This window comes from Scatophagus argus, chromosome 6 (genome assembly GCF_020382885.2).
Source record: "Scatophagus argus isolate fScaArg1 chromosome 6, fScaArg1.pri, whole genome shotgun sequence".
Lineage (NCBI taxonomy): Eukaryota > Metazoa > Chordata > Actinopteri > Scatophagidae > Scatophagus > Scatophagus argus.
This window is the reverse complement of record NC_058498.1, coordinates 15,532,952-15,551,140: the sequence shown is the minus strand read 5'-3', so window position 1 is coordinate 15,551,140 and position 18,189 is coordinate 15,532,952. Positions and strand designations below refer to the sequence as shown.

The 18,189-nt window shown below is 39.8% G+C and overlaps 2 protein-coding genes across 7 annotated transcripts in view; one reads left to right on the top strand and one right to left on the bottom strand.

Annotated features, from left to right (window-relative positions):
- Positions 1-501: 501 nt before the first annotated feature.
- LOC124060410 (LIM/homeobox protein Lhx8) lies at positions 502-6,710 on the top strand. 4 transcript variants are annotated; one of them, XM_046391342.1, is made up of 9 exons: positions 502-727; positions 1,395-1,472; positions 1,965-2,090; positions 2,313-2,434; positions 2,810-3,027; positions 3,517-3,620; positions 4,201-4,296; positions 5,035-5,224; positions 6,129-6,710. In XM_046391342.1, exons 1-9 carry the CDS (start codon positions 647-649, stop codon positions 6,203-6,205), a joined length of 1,092 nt encoding a protein of 363 aa, XP_046247298.1. In that variant the 5' UTR covers positions 502-646; the 3' UTR covers positions 6,206-6,710. The 4 variants fall into 4 exon arrangements, with proteins under 4 accessions (XP_046247298.1, XP_046247297.1, XP_046247299.1 ...); XM_046391341.1 differs by having other exon boundaries at positions 512-727; positions 2,807-3,027; XM_046391344.1 differs by having other exon boundaries at positions 610-727; positions 1,306-1,472; positions 2,807-3,027; positions 6,129-6,709.
- slc44a5b (solute carrier family 44 member 5b) overlaps positions 2,869-18,189 on the bottom strand; it is a 35,942-nt gene continuing 20,621 nt past the window's right edge. Inside the window, exons 8-23 of one of the 3 annotated variants that reach the window (XM_046391338.1) lie at positions 17,983-18,106; positions 16,296-16,379; positions 15,948-16,060; positions 15,652-15,783; positions 15,457-15,556; positions 15,252-15,344; positions 14,863-14,950; positions 13,972-14,234; positions 13,691-13,785; positions 13,491-13,594; positions 13,299-13,372; positions 12,866-12,936; positions 12,005-12,093; positions 11,225-11,309; positions 9,307-9,430; positions 2,869-3,005 (exon numbers count right to left, since the gene is read on the bottom strand). In XM_046391338.1, coding sequence (XP_046247294.1) covers positions 9,321-9,430; positions 11,225-11,309; positions 12,005-12,093; positions 12,866-12,936; positions 13,299-13,372; positions 13,491-13,594; positions 13,691-13,785; positions 13,972-14,234; positions 14,863-14,950; positions 15,252-15,344; positions 15,457-15,556; positions 15,652-15,783; positions 15,948-16,060; positions 16,296-16,379; positions 17,983-18,106 — 1,625 coding nt within the window. In that variant the 3' untranslated portion in view covers positions 2,869-3,005; positions 9,307-9,320. Of the gene's footprint in view, positions 3,006-6,795; positions 9,431-9,476; positions 10,916-11,224; positions 11,310-12,004; positions 12,094-12,865; positions 12,937-13,298; positions 13,373-13,490; positions 13,595-13,690; positions 13,786-13,971; positions 14,235-14,862; positions 14,951-15,251; positions 15,345-15,456; positions 15,557-15,651; positions 15,784-15,947; positions 16,061-16,295; positions 16,380-17,982; positions 18,107-18,189 lie in introns of those variants that run through there. The other 2 variants (XM_046391337.1, XM_046391335.1) reach the window with 2 other exon arrangements.

The following is an 18,189-nucleotide window of genomic DNA, read 5'->3' as shown; positions in this document are numbered from 1 at the left end:
TCACAATTCAGTTTGCAAGTGATGAGGGGCTGCAAATCAACATTGCCCCTCATTTCTCATTTTAAGGCCAAGTAAGATTGGAAACCACAACAGACTAATCTGGCCAAAGTGTAAACTAAACATATAAAATATTAGCTGGCTGAAGCTCGGTTACTTTTAGTTCACCGAGAGCGAACTGGCACTTAATCACAAATAAAAATAAAATCATAATGTGAACCAGTGACTACAGCTGTCAAATATAGTGGAGTAAAAAGTAAGGATTAGAATTAGAATACTCAAAAGCAAGCCTGAAGTACCTCAGGATTAAATTTAGCCTACGTAAAGCTCTTGAGTAAATATGGTAGATTGTATCCAATAAATTGCACAGGGTTGTCTGTGTGCCATCTCAGGAGAACTTCAGTCAAACGTGTATTCGAAAATATTTGTAAAACTATAACCGTGACAGACTTTTTTTTTTTTCTTTCGACAAAGCTTGAATTAAACCACCCAGCAAGTTTCTTTCCAAAGGGAGGCGCGGCCAAAGAGGACAGGGAAATATGAATTATGATCCACCCTCTGCAAACAACTCAGGGCAGACTGACCGAGGAATCCTGGGGGAGCGCGAGAGAATAACGGCACTTTTACTTTGAAACCCCGGGACACAAACATGCGCTGGAAAAGTGAAATAAAAGCAGACTGCTGCACCGTTAGCGAGGGCGATAACGGATCTCTGTTGTCCAACGATGAGGTGAGTCATGACATTCAAAGACAGGCGCGTGTTTCGTAGCAGCAGGTTGAGGTGGGAGTCGGTGTACACACTGTAGGCCGTCGGAGATTAAATATTAGTCGAAAATTGCTTCGCCAATCAAATCAAAGTGGGCTCCAGCCTGTCATTAAAGCCGGCCGTCCACACGCTGACAGCTCAGTATTTTCACAATTTGAAGAAATGTCGAAGAAAATTACCCCTCCTTGAATTCTGCAATTAAAACTCAAGTAGTTAATGAGACCTCTTCACCTTTTGGTTGCCCCGGTTAGACGTTTGTGGCGAACTTAGCCTTTTTAATTGCTGTTATTAAAAAAATCAATCCCCTTTTCCTTGAGACCTCGCGCTGGTTATTTGATTGACACGTGAAATTGTCGCGTTGGGCTTTAACCGCGGCGCGCGCGCACGCAGCGAGCAGTTGCTGAATCACAAATGCAGATCTCAAGAACATAATGCACATAGGATAAGTGTTAGCTCAAGTGTTGTCTGTTTTTGTAAGTAATGACTATCCTTCTCTTTTAAATGTCATTTTGGTAATCGCCGGGCGTTGTCATGGTGAAAAGTGAAAGGCATGATATTTATGGGATGGAGCAGGGGGCATTTAAGGCAGCTGCTGCAGTCTGACAGACCAGCATCCTCTTCCCCGCCGTAGCTTCTCGTCATGTGTGAAGACTGCAAAGGAGACGAAGAGCTGTTGGGCAAATGCACTGAGGACAGGAGAGACATAATGGTAGGAATTAACTGTTGTAGCTCAAACTTGTTTTATTCTCGTGTTGAGAATTAATTAACAAGTTTCCGCCAATTTTGGAAGAGGAAAAACACGTGGACAACAAAATTAGAAAATTCGTGCTCGATTTCCTAAAAAAAAAGACATCAAGGGACGAAGCTCTTAAAAGCAAACCAAACTTTTAGCAGGCCTAACGAATGACAAAAATCCACTGCGTTTCAACAGAGATTTTGTTTGTTTTAAGTTCTTTTATTGTAATAGATATCGGCTACTATTCCCTAAACGGACTTTACTCTGTCACGTTTGTGTCAAGAGATTGACGCAAATGTTTAAAACCAGAAAAACTAGAATCTGAACTTAACACACATCTTAACACACTGTTTAAGTCGGCGACAGAAGCAGTTGGAGTTCAAACATACTTGGCCTATGTAACCTAAGCTTTAGGTCGCGTCCCTGTGCATAATGTCGCACTAAGCGCGGCTCTGATCCCTTCAGGGCGCGCCGGTGGAAGTTTTGGATGAAGAGGCGTCGGCACTGCAGGCGATGGCTTCCGCACCTCTGTTAGGAAGAGCCGTGTGTGCGAGCTGCAACGAGGAAATTGTGGACAAATATTTATTAAAGGTAAACTCTTCCAGCTCCGCTTTATATGTTAAGTTTGTTTTTTTTTTCTGTCTAGGACTGTCTTTCATCGAACTTTGCATCATGGACTTTTTTTTTTCTTCCTCATGGATTTGTGTGTGTGTTTTTAAACAGCTCGCGGACGTCACCTGCGTGTGTATACAACAAGCCCATACCTTTGGACGACTGATTGACTTTGCCTAATTTCTCCTGTCTCGGCTTTAGGTTAACGACTTGTGCTGGCATGTGCGCTGTCTCTCCTGCAGCGTGTGCCAGACTTCGCTTGGCAGCCACACGAGCTGTTACATCAAAGACAAAGAGGTTTTCTGTAAACTGGATTACTTTCGGTATGTGCATCGATTTTTTTTATTCATGGTGGTTTCGATGTCACGGAAAACGAACCATTGATGATGATGATGATGACAAAAATAAACTGTTAATAGTTGCTGGACTTCTTCCTGAGTTCGTCAATTCAGTTGGATTATTTACATTGGTTGATGGTCGTTAAATGCATTTCTATTCAAATATTGCGCGGTGAAGCGGATTTGTCCTTAAGAAAACATGAATCGCCAGACTTAAACTCTTTACTGTCACAAATTAAAGATAAATAGATAGCTAGAGTCCAAAATAAAGTTAAAAACACATCTCTTCAGTGTTTTAGCCTTTAACTGCACTCATGTGTGGGTGTCTGATTTGCTCACCGTGACCTTCACCTGCAGAAGATACGGCACCTGGTGCGCCTGCTGCGGCCGCAACATCCACTCCACAGACTGGGTCCGCCGAGCGAAGGGAAACGTGTACCACCTGGCCTGCTTCGCCTGCTTCTCCTGTAAGAGGCAGCTGTCCACCGGGGAGGAGTTCGCTCTGGTGGAGGAGAAGGTGCTCTGCCGGGTCCACTACGACTGCATGCTGGACAACCTGAAGCGGGCCGTAGAGAAAGGTGAGCCGGCCGATGAGGGAGTCCGGTTCTTATACCCCAAAATGCCGGGAATATTGTTTTTACTGTAATGTTCTGGCACAGAGGCCGGAACAGTAGGCCGAACTTAACTCCTGTTCATATTTGACACATTTGACCACAAAAAAGACGCAATATTTCCTTTACTGTCTTAAAAAAAAAATCAAAGATTTATCAAATATCACAAATCTTTATCACAAAATCTGTAATTCCTTGCACGTTACTGAAAGAAAAGTCATTTCCTTTCTTTTATTAATAACAGATTAGGTTCATATGGAAGTTATTAAAAGGCCTAAATCGCATGTGCATAGGTTTTCCGGCAGTCCTGTTCATAATGTACCTATTGGAAATCAAAGTGAAGTGAAGACCCTTTTTTTAAAAAATGGCCTGCTAAAATATGGCTATTGCATATATTTCTAATTAGATGCTAAATATTTCAAGATGCTTTAACATGAGAATCTGCTCTTGCTGCAGGGAACAGTGTTAACATGGAGGGGGCCGTGCCCACCGAACAGGAGCTTAACCAGCCTAAACCCTCCAAGAGAGCCCGGACCAGCTTCACTGCCGACCAGCTGCAGGTTAACCTCCAACGTCACATCTCACTGACAAATAAATACAAGACAATAAGATTATACTGGAGAAACACTAAGTTGTTTATTTATTCTAACATTATTATTTGGCATTGAAAATAAGCTGAAGAACATTGGCCTGGTGCTCTAAAATTAGAATTAGAAATATTTTAAGTTCTGCACTACACTTCTTCATTTGTTCAAGTGAACGATTTATAATTTTAAAATGCTACTTAAAGATAATTGTTATATAGTGGCATGGGTAGCAACTATATGTTAAAAATCAGCCTAATGTCAGTCTCTACAGCGTTGCCAGCGCTGATAGATTAGCACTTGTGTCAATTAATAAAAATGTGATACAGAGTAAAACAAAAATTAAGTTTTTAAATGATATCATATTTAATAATAATTATGTGGATTGTTCGAGTACTAAAATTTAGGTAGGTAAAAGTTAGACCAAGATAGATGTACTAAGTGACTTATAATGTTTATATTTTCTGTTACTTAAAGTAATTTTAATGTATATATATATATTCTAATTCAGTCTGTCTGTTATTTGAATAATTTTCTGCTACCTCTGAACATGCAGGTGATGCAGGCCCAGTTTGCTCAGGACAACAACCCCGATGCTCAAACGTTGCAGAAACTTGCGGAGCAGACGGGCCTCAGTCGAAGAGTCATACAGGTCGGTGGATGTACAGATAAGCAAGTTAGTTAAAAGTTAAAACTCAGCCACTAATGAGGTATATTTGCATAGTACACATTTGCTGTTGACACATGTACAAAACCAAAGGAAAAAAAAAATCAGATTTACCATTAAATAACATATTTATGTGTTAAATTTTACACAAATTACACACTGAATGGCAGAAAAAAGAAAAGAAACATCAAAAGCCTGCAGTTTATCCAGATCAAACCTAAATGTTTTATATCTGGATAGCTGACTGAGTCTTCACTGCATCATCCATACTATTACTGCATTACTGATTTATGGTTATTGCTGAATTAGGTAGCTATGAATACTTTATATTCTGCTGCATTGCTCTGTCTTCAACAGTGCATTGCATATAGCTGATCAAATGTTTTTAATTGTATGAAAATATCAATCAACAGAATATTACATATATATACATACATACACAAAGTAGCCTACAACATCTTAATCTGAAACGTAGCTAAGTAGAAGTGCAACGTGGCATTAAATGGACATATTCAAGTAAAGCACAAATACTTCAAAATTATACTTGGTGTAGTACTTATGTAAATGTGCTCAGTTGCTAGTGTCTCTGATAAGGATGTATGCCAAATCTGAAGTGAGCTCGTACAGCTCACAAGCTGACATAACTGCGCACAGCATCCATCTTCGTGGTGTTTGTCACTTCCAAATGCAGCGCTAAATAAGGCGTTTGTCCTATTACCTCAGGTGTGGTTCCAGAACTGCCGAGCACGCCACAAGAAGCACGTTAGCCCCAACCACACCTCCAGCACCCCCATGACCTCACTGCAGCCCAGCCGCCTGTCCCAGCCCACCCCGACCCCCGAGGAGCTGCAGTACACAACCTACGGGGGCCCAGAGGGATCAATGCTCTCTGCACTGCACTCCTTCATAGACAGTGAGCACCAGCTTTTTCTTCATGTTTCCCGTGTTTTTCTCTGTATGTAGCGAATGCCCCAAACCCACATGAATGTGAATGTTTTACATGTGATACAAAATGAGAAATAATAATAAAAAAAACAGGTTAATACAGGTTAAATGTGCTTTCTCCCTTTTGGAATCTTACATGTGAATTATCTGAAAACCAAATTTAGAAGTGAAATGAGTTTCATGAAAAGAAGCAAAGAAAGACCCACCCATTTGGTTTATTTAGATATATACAACAAATTACTAATTTATTATTTTATTTAATTGTTACAATGAAATTATTTATCGGCCCTGGTTTTGTTAAATCAAACTTACAGTATCCTCAATGGAAGAGGAAGTGAGTGGTAAAAATGGAGCCAAAGAAAAATATTTAGTTTATTTGCTGATGATTTGATGTAACATTTGAGCAACAACTAAAAATCTCTTTCAGACTTGTCCATACACTGACGTGAAGGAAAACAAATGTAAAATCAGATGGTTATCTACACACACTTTACTGTAGTACGTTAGTAGTGTAGTACTTCACTAGTACGGTCAGGTTTAGTAGGTTGGGTTCTAGAAATCTAACATTTCTGATTTTTTTTTTTTTTTGTGTATTTTTATGGTCCTACCTGTCATCAAGAGTTTAGAAGAAGAAATATAAAATCGTTCACAAAGACATTTGTTTTTGGGATACAGAGATGATTTTAATAATGTAGCATTCAAATAATCAGGATTTTTATATTGCCGTGAACACTGTGTAACAATATTCAACCAAGACAGAATATGATGTGAACCTTTTACCCATGTCTTAATTAGAAAAAAAAAATCTATGTATATTTTAACATATTTGAAAGGAAACTGTAATGACTTCAGTGCTCTCTGTGTGCCCACAGTACATTCTCCTCCATCCATGTTTCAACCGCTGCTGCCTGCCCACGCCATGACCTCTCTGCCCGTGTCTCACGCCTGAGCTGCTCTCTCTCTCTCTCTCTCACTCATACACACACGCACACACACACAGCTGCCTCAGACTTCACTAGCGATGGTTCGTTGCGAGCAGCCGCAGTATTCACATCTCCATGGTAAATATAATTTCATTTTAAGTGAACAATAAAACCTTTCCTTTCCTTTATGTCGACATCCTTTGAAAACACTTGAGTCACTGTTGAGTATATTATGGATGACCGTGATTTACAGTCCTAAGTGTACTGTAGAATGTGGAAAAGGAAAGGTTTCAGTGTACCTCATAGAATTGTTACATATGACATTATAGATTTCTATTTGTTTGTGTAGTTGGTGATACAGTTTGAGCATGCTTCTCTTAAGTGAAAGCCACCAGACGCAAAATGTCAACTCATTATGAAGGCGAACTTGAAATTGTTTGTGTTTGAATATTGCAATTTAATTTATTTATTGTGTGTGAAGTCTGTTTTCAAAATAAATGTTTACTTTCACAAACCTGTGAGATGAATGAATGAAAGGAGATACTTTACACAACAGCTGACGCGGTGCTGCGTTTGGACATCGGTCTGCATATTTTGAATTCAGGAGGTAACTGCGTCGTAGAGTAAACAATTTATTGATAAAAATAGAAGTAAAAAAACACATCTATATTTGAGTAGACATACAAGCAATATATTCTGTTAAAAACATGCAACTTTTACTGTATAAATAAATATATGACAGGCTTTTCTGCACAAATGAGCAACAATAAATAAAACAGTTTCGACAGGTTCAAGCACTGCATTTCAGAGTTCAACTTTTAAGAGTTTGTGGTAAGAAAACTGACGCACAAGTTTTACTTGTGTCTACTTGTTGACTGTGGTTGACCAAAAGAATCTAATTTCCAGACAAGGGAGGGAGGGGGAGGCATATAAAAACACAGTTTTTACTTCACTTATCAGATCTTAGGTATTCACCCTCATGGGGCTGAAACTGAACCTGAGCTGCATGCACACAAAGATACAAAATACAACTGGGAGTACAGAAGTTATTCAGTATATATATATATATAAAAAGAAATAACAACGTGCTATATGCATAACATGCCACACTTAGCACCACATGCACCATTTCTCTCCCTTTCAAATACACAAGCTGAGTTGTTTTGCTTTAATTGAATGCTTATGTCGGACGTGTTTAAGCGTGCTCAGCTCAAACGGGGGCAGAAGGTGTGTAAGTCTGGCAGTGCTGTCACTCTGAGGCACCATGAGGGCAGGTTCTCAGTTTTGACAAACATAGTACAAAGACTCACAAGCATGAGTCACATCTCAAAGATATGAAGCTGAGCATCATTCCAAGCGATGCATGACTACATTTAGGAAAAAAAGAAGACCTCACCAGAAGTTTGAAGTCTGCAAAATACAAGGACGCAGTGTGTTAAACTGCCAACTGCTCCAACGCTCATTTATTTCATCAGTCACCTGACCAACGGCCCGGTGACACCTAAACCTTGTTCGTCAGCAATACAAACAATGAGGCAAACTGACCCGGCATGAGTCATTTCAGAAAAGCATATAGGCTTTGTCTGGTGACATGCATGTGCTTACATATGCGGCAAGTTAAAAAAAAAAAAATCATCATCATCAAATTGATTAATGAACAAAGCCCTATTTGGCTAATACCTAACTAACTCAACAATATGGGACCAGCCCCTCTTTGGATCAGACCCAGTCACAAAAACACTGTTTTAAATGAGGTTCATAATTGCAAAAAGAAATGCTGGCCTTACGTTTTGCTCAATCAACTTCAGAATTGAGGTGAAACGTTAACTTTCACAGAGTACACACACTACAGAAATAACAAGACTCTTATTGTTTGTTGGAAAGGCTTCATGCACTGCATTTGTCCTTAGCTCATGCAGGTGTGGTTGAAACGGTTGAAACAGACAACAGAGAAGCGGTTTACACCGCAGGTGTACCTTCAGAAATGTCTGGTAATGTTTTTTATGATGTGACAACTTAGTAGTATTGGAGTACAAGAAACAGAACGTGACTCTAATATTACTAAGGCACAGGGGAATATCACGTTAAGAGCAGCTGTGAGTGACACTCATGTATCGTATTAGGAGGTTAGAAAGTAAAACAACAGCACATATTTAACAGGTAGCCTACAGGGTCCGCATTTTTTGGTGGCTTGACACACAGGTAGCTGCTGACAATAAGCCTGTGATTTTATGGATATGTGATGTTTTTTTTAAACTACTAAAGATAGAACATCCTTTGACTTCTACTGGTACATTCCTACCCCAACATTTGCTGAACAGAGCTTCCATCATTGGCTGCTGACGATCCCTTTTGCAAGTTGTTTTAAAAAAATTAAAGGAAAGAATCTTCAAATGTAAACTGTGGAGCTGCAAGACGCAATTTCACACTCAATGTGGCAATTCTAGAACCCCCCACTCCAAAAAACAAAAGGCACTTCAAGAGTGAAACGCCGGACTGCTATGCCACTGCGTCCTTGTCAATTAAATAATGAAACACTGGACACTCTCTGGACAACATGTTTCTCAATGTGAGACAATTTGAGGTCGAAAACTGTGATAACACAATACATAGATGAGGTAACATTTGATCATTTCATAGGAAAACTACTTCAATAAGCAGTGCACTCACACCTCAGCAACAGTACACAGAAGACTTCTGGTGATGATTGGCGCCACCTAGTGGTGAAGATCAGTTACTCCAGGAGATTAAGAGCAAAAACAGCTTATGTTTACCCCAAACTCAATAAAGAAAGAAATCACAATAGAAACCTACTGTGCAGTATGGCTGTGGTTGTAAAACATACAAAACAAACTGCATTTTAAAAAAACAGATTTACAAGAACTTGGTGTGACTTGGCACACCATCAAAAATATTAACTTTTTTAGACAAACTGACTCCTGCAGTTGGCTGTAAATACCAAAGAATGACTCTGATTATTACAGCTGCTTATCTAAAGTTTGTCCATTATAGTGTACAGTGGCAACTTGTGTAGACTTTCAGATTTTGTTTGTCAAAATGCTTATTGACACATGGGCTTCTACCAAACTTTGGTAAACAAATCAGTCAGTCTTCCCCCTGCCCCCACCTTTCATCTTTTGTTTATTTCCTGCTCCGCTTCTTTACGTTCTCCTTGTGAAGGATCCTCCGCAAGGTTTGGTTCATGTAGAAGGGTCGATCAGGAGAGCCGTCGTTCACCTCCAGATCCCACACTAGGAGGCAGCAGTAGGAATATGTTACACACTGAGCTCACAGCTGAGAGAATCACTTAGCACCTCAAAGTTAAAACCTGATATTTCTGATCATCTTCTCTTTTTAAAACAATAAGCAAAGTAGTTTGAAAACGCACTGGACAATACTCAAACAGTTTATGTTTATTCAAAAAAAAAAGGATTCATATTTTCATTAGATTTCATTGATACAAAAATTCTCCTGTACAAAAAGAACACTGAATAACCTCCAGACAGATGCGTGTATTATACTTAGTATTAAAACAGCACTACATCCGAACCATCCAATAAAAAAAATTTACCAAAAAATGGCTTTGACATCCTTTTATAAACTGTATCGCAAAAGGTTCCTGGTGTTAGGTCTAAAACCACTGAATAAGAGGAACATTTTTTTTCTTTTTTTTTTTCACAACTAGGCACATAAACTAGTGGCTGCATTCAGAAGTTTCCTGAAAACTGACAGATTCAAATATTAAGAAAAACAAAAAAAAAAGAAAAAAGACAGGAAAAAAAATCCATAAAATGTCTTTTGAAGTCTTGACCTCCCGCAAAAAGTCTGTCTGGTTTACAGTACATCTGTGACCATAATGGAAACTTTGAAATGATTGTGACGTTTTTTTTTTTCTTTAAGTGATGTAAAATAACAGAAACCTGTTTCACTAAGTGCAGAATTACACACCATTTTTGGATCTGTGTGCCTGTGTTAATATGGTGGATCAAAGTAACCTACAAAATCAATGGTAAACGTCAACAGCCAGCAAAATAATCATGCTAGACAGAAGAAATTAATCACATGGTTCTTTTTCCATATGTGAAAGTGCATACACTTTTACACTAGAAGACCAAAGTGCGACAAAAGGGTGCCCCATAAGTCCACCACTTTTTCAGGGTGACGCCTTGTGCCATATCAGTCCATCCGTGGCATCTGTACATGTTAAGGTCCTCATGTTTGTTTGAGTAAAAATGCCTGTGCGTCCATCCTGTGAGTTGACATGTACCCTCTCAGTAAGGCAGAGGTCAGCAGAATACAGAGAAGAAAAAAGAAAGAAGAACGCAAGCATGGCAGAAAGAAAAGGCAAGTATCTGAGTTGGCTCAAGAGAGGAAGTAAACAGAGGTCTTTTTTTTTTAGTCCCCTGTGCCTTTTCCTGTGAGGAACCGTAAAGTATAAGCAAGTCCTTTTATATCCAGGGGAGATCTGGCTGGGATGCATCCAGTTTTGATGTTTAGCCCTACAGTACTTGCTCTAAAATGTGCAGACCCCCACCCCCCACCCCCCCACCCACACACATACAGCAGATATGGAGAAGAGAGTGTGAGAGTCAACAGTTCAGTAAAATGGCCGCACATTGCTCAGGAGGCAGCGCATATTTTGGCACTGTCCTCTCCTTTGCGCAGGATCTTGTGCAGGCCAGGAGACATGTAGTAGGGCCTGGAGGGAGTACCATCATTCCTCTCCAGGTCTTCGCCTGAGATAAAGTCCCAGCACAGGAGAGGAGGAGCAGGAATATCAGCGCACAGAGTGACAGCCAGGAAGAGAAAGGAAAGCAAAGACTTAGTAGAGAAACATTATCAAAAAGATCATGCAGGAATTAAAGAGAGCTCAGCAGGAATCAGTCTCAGTTTAACACCAGTTCAAAAGAAGAACAGAGTGAGATTCAGATGCTGGCAAGCTACTTAACTCTTTGACCTCTTTAACCATCAGAGCAGGACTCAGCACAAATAGTCGTATTCTCACAAAGTGTCGTCCAAAGCACTGAGAACAACAGCATACTTACAAAAGCACAGGAACAATGTGTCCACACACATGGCATAGACGTTGAAAAAGCCGTGTGCAATCATGTAGGATCCAAATATCACCGTCTGAAAGGATCAACAGGTCGCGGTCAGTGTGCTGCAATATTAACTTTAACTCTGGAACGTGTCTTGCATGTCTGCAACAACAACAATTTGCATTCCAATAACCTGCAATATCTGGGAATATATCTTGTCTATGGATGCAGTTCAGCCTTTGGGTCTGTTAGTGTTCGTTTTATTGGAAGTTACTCCTATGTAGAAAGCTTGTGGTACAGTTACACTCATGTGTGTAGTTGACAGCCACTCCCTATTTAAGAAGGCATCTTATTGCCACACAGCATTTACCAGTTGAAGGTCCAGCACCAAAATGTCACATATAAATGTCATTTTGTTAAACAGTATGCAGGAGTTTGCTGACTACATTTAAATCTGGAATAACTGAAATGGTGTTAAACGGAGTTTTCACAACTAAAACAAAATTTTCCCTCTGTTATGGAAACACCGAGAAGCAAGCTGGCTACACTCTAAATCTGTTCTCAGTTATGTAATTTCATCTCTGCCATCCTTTGCAAAAATCTACTTTAATGTACTCACTAAACCAGAGACTTTCAATTATGAACGTTTAAAATAAAGCTAAGCAACATTTGAGCGCACAGTAAAGGGTCCAATTTAGAACAAACACATCCCATCCTTCCAAACTTGATTCAGTCGTTATCACTGGAACAATTACTTGTTAAATAGCCCACAGTTTAATTCCTTACCACAAGGGGGACCCAGAAGTAATTTAGGGATGGCACCTCCTCTTGAATGACTGGTATTTTACGCGTGAAGAAGAAAAATGCAAGAACACCTGGAAAAGAAAAATGAAGAAGTGATGTTAATTATGAGCAGCGATGAGAAAAAACATGCTGAAGACAAATCACAATCACAGTAACAATACTCTCGCCGCAACAGAAATGCTACACGTTTTACCTCATGTCATCAGGATCACTGAAATGCCATACAAGTTAAAACATATTTAGATATTACTGCCCACTTCCTGAGTGAGAATTATTGGTTTATGTGGTAAACAGCAGCACATCAGCTAAAAGAACAAACATGGCCATCTAATTTATTGTGAAACCCTTAAAAAATCTGCTTTAAGATTAGATTAGATGTTACTGTTTAATACCAAACATATAAACATGTAAGAGATCAAACAGGATGGTTCCAACAGGCACCACAAACCATCTACTATGATTTAATAAAGATTCTTTTTAACTGAAAAAAACTTACAAACTTGGTCTGGTACATTCGGAACAATAAATCTCATATTAGTGACATGTAGAGGGATTTGTTGAGGTAACTGTTAGCATTGGAATTTGTGGTTAAAGTCAGATCTCATAGATTGAACTGAATTTAAGGTGTTGTAAAGTGTAATACATGAGATAGCAACAGTACAATAACTTCAACCTATGATGACGCAAACTGAGCGGAAACAATGTGTGTGTGTGTGTGTGTGGGGGAAGATTTATCATCCTTTTCATATTCAGGAGAACCTCTCATCCTGTCTCATCCCGTCACTTTTTCATCTACGTCGCTGTTTAAATCACTTCACAGATTGCAGATGACATGAAACTCACCGACACTTCCTGAAATAAGAAGTTTTCCCAGAAAGAGCAGAAAGTCTGTCACCTTGTCCAGGACAGCCACCCTACAGTGGAGGCAGAGAGAATCCAGGGATACACACACACACACACACACACACATATACAGTACAAGAGAATGGAGAAGTCAGTGTCATGCTCTAAGACACAGACTCAGGAGGGATCTATGACAGTGCACACACCGTTAAATACTGCTTGAAAGTCTCAATTCTTGACAGTTTTGCTGACTTGCACACACTAAATTCACAATTTTTAAAACTGAGTTTGAAACAAAAACAAAAGTGTCTTTCAATTGAGTGGAAAAAAACAAGCGTAACACATTTAAATGGAGAAATGTAACTTTCTGGTTCGTCTCAGCAGTCAGTTCAAGTAATCTGCACACGGGTCCTTTTAAAATATGCGTTCTTACCGAACAACATTCCTCATCAAAAGGAAGAAAGCATCCTTGGAAGAGGTGCAGAAGTTCTTCCCATATATTGCTATCTGTTGGTGAGAAAAAAACAACACTTGGTAATTAAGCCAGGCCAAACTGGCTGAACTGCTTACATACTGCAATACGCACAGTGCACACTACTGGCAAAGCAGGCGTTTCTTAACTCACCATAATGTATGCATTTCTGTTTATAAACTTGATGAAATGTTCCAGGCACCAGAAGCAGCATTTGAGGCAGCAGAGCAGGAATCGAGCACATGCATTGTGAGAACCTGGGGACACGTCAGGAGACATCAGCATCCTACTTGAAATGATCATTAAATTGTGCAAGAGTCAGAGAGTTGCTATTTGGAAGAGTTAGAGCTTACCTTTCAGTTTGTGATCCAGGTATTCGAGAACAACGCGAACCATCTGCACCACAGCCAGGATCAGAGAACCAAAGGCAAGAGAACCTGTGTGGTAACTACGGCACAAGAAACCAGATGGAATAAGAGATATTTGTGCATGTGCGAAAGAATCCCAGTAGATTGAACAGATGCTAATATTGGGAAATGATATTGTTATTCTGTTATTTGTAAGCTAAGCAGGAGATCTGAGATAAACAAGTCCCAGTGGACATGTCCAATAGTGTCTTTGTATGGCTCCTTACCGTATGGCTCTGCTAAAAGAGGAGTAAAGTGGGCAGGCAGGGATGTCATTTGGCTTCTTCAGAGCCCAATAGTAGGATGCGAAGGCCCCAGCCAGGGTGCACTGGCCCAGCGCAATGGTAAAGTTGACCAGCCAGAGGAACACAAACAGGTTACACAGATGGAGGACCAAGATATAGCGATGGTACACACTCTCCCCGCCGTAGAAGGCAAACATGCATTGTGACCCGGGGCACACTTTGGTAATATTGGTCTGATTGAAGGTCTGAAAAAAATATAACAGATTTGATCTTGATGAGGAGTCGGACAAGAGTGATGTGATGTAATACCAACTTAAATATTTCTGTTACACTTAATCCATAGCAAGGCAAGCCCTTAATCATAGAAAGACCCCGGTGTTACTTTTTTTGGCTGTTTTCAAATCTCAAATCTGTTTTGCATGTTCAGGACTAATTTTCTGATCTATGGCTTTCAGGTAATCCTGCATTTATTAAAAGACCACATAGCATATAAATCCTATTAGGCGGTCACATTAAATTACACAAACCAGGGGAGGCAGGCAGGGTGATTTATAACATCTGTCAAGCGTTCAAAGCTGTCAGCCACTAATGTGAACTCTATTTACATCAGAAACATTAGGGATTGAACGGTTCTTACACACAACACACTGCCAGCTACCAGATATTACTTGTAGGCACTAAGTTGAAGCTATTACATTCACTTTGACTGATTACAGCTGCAAGTGTGATGAAAGTTTGACCAAGAACTATTTCACAATTACACAAAGAATCAGAGACACTAGCATTTTTTTGTAAACCACAACATAATAGCACAGAGTATTTATTGTTTCCAGCAACCGCACATCATTGTCTGAGAGAAAGAGGGGCACTAACCTTTGGGCTGCATGTGAGGTTGGCATACATGCATTTATCGTCAGTAGGTGTGACCTTGTAGACTGCATTACCAGATGATACCAAAAATCTGAGGACAAACTAGTTAAGGGCAGCACAAAGGAACGTTTACTTCCCACAACAATCACAGTCAACTGACAATGATTTTTCGTGGTTTTGAAAGAATGAATGGTTTTACTTTAATACTTAAGTTACATTCCACTTAAAAAATCCAATGCATTCATCTAGGCTCTTGCTTTTAAAAACATAAATTAGCACATAAGGACAATCCATTTTCTACCCTACAAAAGAGTACCAATGACTGCATGAAATTATCAGAATTCCTGTCCTTCTCTGGACAGTTCATCAGTGTAATCCAGCTGGAAGGATACACGGCTGTGACAGCCCAGTAAGCGATGCAGATGGCCAGAAGGAAAAAGGTGATGATAGGGTAGAAGAGAGTAGACATGATGTAGCTGATGGCCCTATAAACAAGAAAGATCTTTTTGAACTATGTGTCAAATGCATAAAGAAAAAAAAGAGTCAAAGACATCATTCAACTTTTAAGGAGTCAACACGGCCTGTATTCACACTTACTTGCTTCCCTCTTTCAATAAGGCGATAGCAATGCGCAGCCTCATCCTCAGAAATATCAGCATAATCAAAATGATGGCCTCGATCACAGAAAGTGAGATCACTGCAAAAAATGCACAGCAAGTATACTTTAACATGTCGCTTTAGCATTTGAGTGCAGAGTAAGAGAGAGAGGTGCGGAGGTGGATGATGACGTACTGAAGATGAGCCAGGTCTGGCTGAGCTGAAGGTAAATGCTGAAGTCTGTGTGGAAGCCGATATCAGAGATGGTGATATTAGCGCCTGGCTTCCTGCTCAGAGTACTGTACTCCCAGTAGCAGTGCCAGATACCTGAGAGACACGAGCCAAGAGAGGATGCAAAAAGGTAAGGCAAGTATAAATTGCTCTGTGTGACAACACAACTGTTCACAACAAGATGGGTGGGAAGGTCAAATGTTCAACAAGTATACAGCAGCCACTGGCAATGTTAGTCGCTGTCTGTTGTGTGTACTCACCGTAGCCGACCACAGCAATGACACTGAAGATAATGAGCCACAGGAGCACATCAGCAGTGTAGCGCAACAGCAGGATAAAGAGCAAACTGACCACCATGGTTATCACCAAACCGCTGCAACAACACAAACACACACACATACTGGGAACTGACCTGAATTTGACTGGAAAAGAAATTCATTTAGACTTTAACGATAAATTCAGAAAGATGTTCTGTAACACAGGGTTTTTCATCAGTTTCATCATTAACGTTGCTGATGAGTAGAGATTTATTTACCCACAGATAAGCACCATAATGCACAAAGACAAATGAAAACATGAAAATCACCAGAAGCCACAGCCATTCTTACATAAGGATCCAGTCCCAGGAATTTGCATAATCCTCAAAGATCTTCATGCTGACTTCGTTGGCGTTCAGCAGACTGGCAATACGTCTGTGATGGAGTAAAAGTGCGATGGAAGAAAACGGGAAAGAGAAAAGGTGAGAAAAAGGAGATTTAATACGGACCAAGAGAGGGGCTGTGGCATGTTTGTGTTACTGCTTCTAATGGATTAATTAGCAGGGTTTCTCAAAAACATTTTGACACTTTATCTTAAATGTTGTCACTGTGAAACAAAGATGAAAAGTTTCAAAATGTTTTTGATAGTGCTACTTAAGCATTATTAGGCAATAGTTCCTTCACACAGCAGTAAATGGGACAGCAGTGTGTTACTGAATGTAATACAAAAGAGCACTTGGTGGTATAGCACATATTAATTATTAATTACTATTAATGTTCACAGTACAGGTATATGTTTGATAAGCAATGAGAACAAAATAAGTGGTTCAGACACCTGATAGAACAAACTCAATATAAGCTGTTTTTTCAGTTTTACCTGTCAACTGAATTCATTGTGTGTTTTAAGGGTTCAAATGACAATATATTGACAAATCTTGACTTAACTTCCCCTGACACCTTTCTAATGCAGATAAATGTCTAAAGACAGAGCAGGGAATGAGGACAAGCTTACAATGCTACGGGACAGACAAATCACTGAAAGCCCTTCCAAAAACCACCTCATGATTAGGAGCTCTAATTCAACTCCCTGAAGTTTACTGAAAGCCTGTCCACAGGCAAGAGTTTGGAGCACAAACAGCACTGCTGTGCAAATTTGCATTCATATCTCTTTACAGTACATACAGTATTTGTATCAAGGAGGAAAACCAAATGACCACCAGGGGGCACTACATCACCACACTGTCCATTTTATGGCACACACTGTGAACAGTCACTCACATAGTAGTAGTGGACATGATGTTTTAAGGTTGATATATGCCACAAACAATAACATTAATCTGTCCTAATTCCTGTCCACTGTTTCAGGTGGAGGGACACAGGAACAGATGGACTGTTAGTCTACACAAAGCTACTGGCTACGGTGGCGGCCAAGTTAAAAAGCTGAAATAAATCATTTGTGAGACCTTTCCACTCCTTGCTGCATGGCGGTTACTTGGCTACAGAAACAAAAAAGAATTAAAACACATTCCATTTTCTGGGTAATTCAGAGCAAATAAAAACTGATCACAGTAAACACAGAATCATGTATGTTTACAACATGAGCTCAATGCTTAAAATACATGATTTCTCTGCATATCCGAAATTTGCCATCTCAACCTGTTAACATGTTGATAGCATAGATTTACTAAGCAGTTGTTGTAAGCTTGTAGGTAGTGCCGAAGTTCCACTCATGAACTTGTGGGTAAGCTGTATTTTCATGCAATAAACATGCAAATGACTGAATGTGGCTGGACACATTCCTGGGCATCAGTGACATCCCACTTATCCTACCCTGTATTATCTGTCGAGAACTCTCTGGGTTCAGTATTGGCAACCCTATTGACAGTATGACAGTTTTAAAACACAAGGTTGATAATTGCATATGCACTTTGTTTTTACTACAGTAAGAATGCCAGTTCTCAATGACTTTTCTTCTGGCATAATTTAACTGGCTGAACAACAAGGATAAGGGCTGACGTTGCAGGGAAGCAGATCTTACTTTGCAGCATCTTTGAGGTCGCTGACACTTCGCTCGTTATTGTGTCCGTCTTTGAAGATGGTCTGATTGGCTACAGTTAAAATTCCATTTCTTGTAATGAAATCAGGGAAGCACCGCTGAAGGACTGAAACACATTTTAAAAAAATGTTTTTGTCTTTAGTGGCTTGGCAAACAAATAATGAGCTATTGTAGGTTAATGTGTCTATA

Coding starts and splice junctions, on each gene's coding strand:
- LOC124060410 (XM_046391341.1), top strand. CDS start 647: ATGCGCTGGAAAAGTGAAATAAAAGCAGACTGCTGCACCGTTAGCGAG. Junction 2,091..2,312: donor TGGACAAATATTTATTAAAG/GTAAACTCTTCC, acceptor TCTCGGCTTTAG/GTTAACGACTTGTGCTGGCA. Junction 3,028..3,516: donor GAAGCGGGCCGTAGAGAAAG/GTGAGCCGGCCG, acceptor CTCTTGCTGCAG/GGAACAGTGTTAACATGGAG.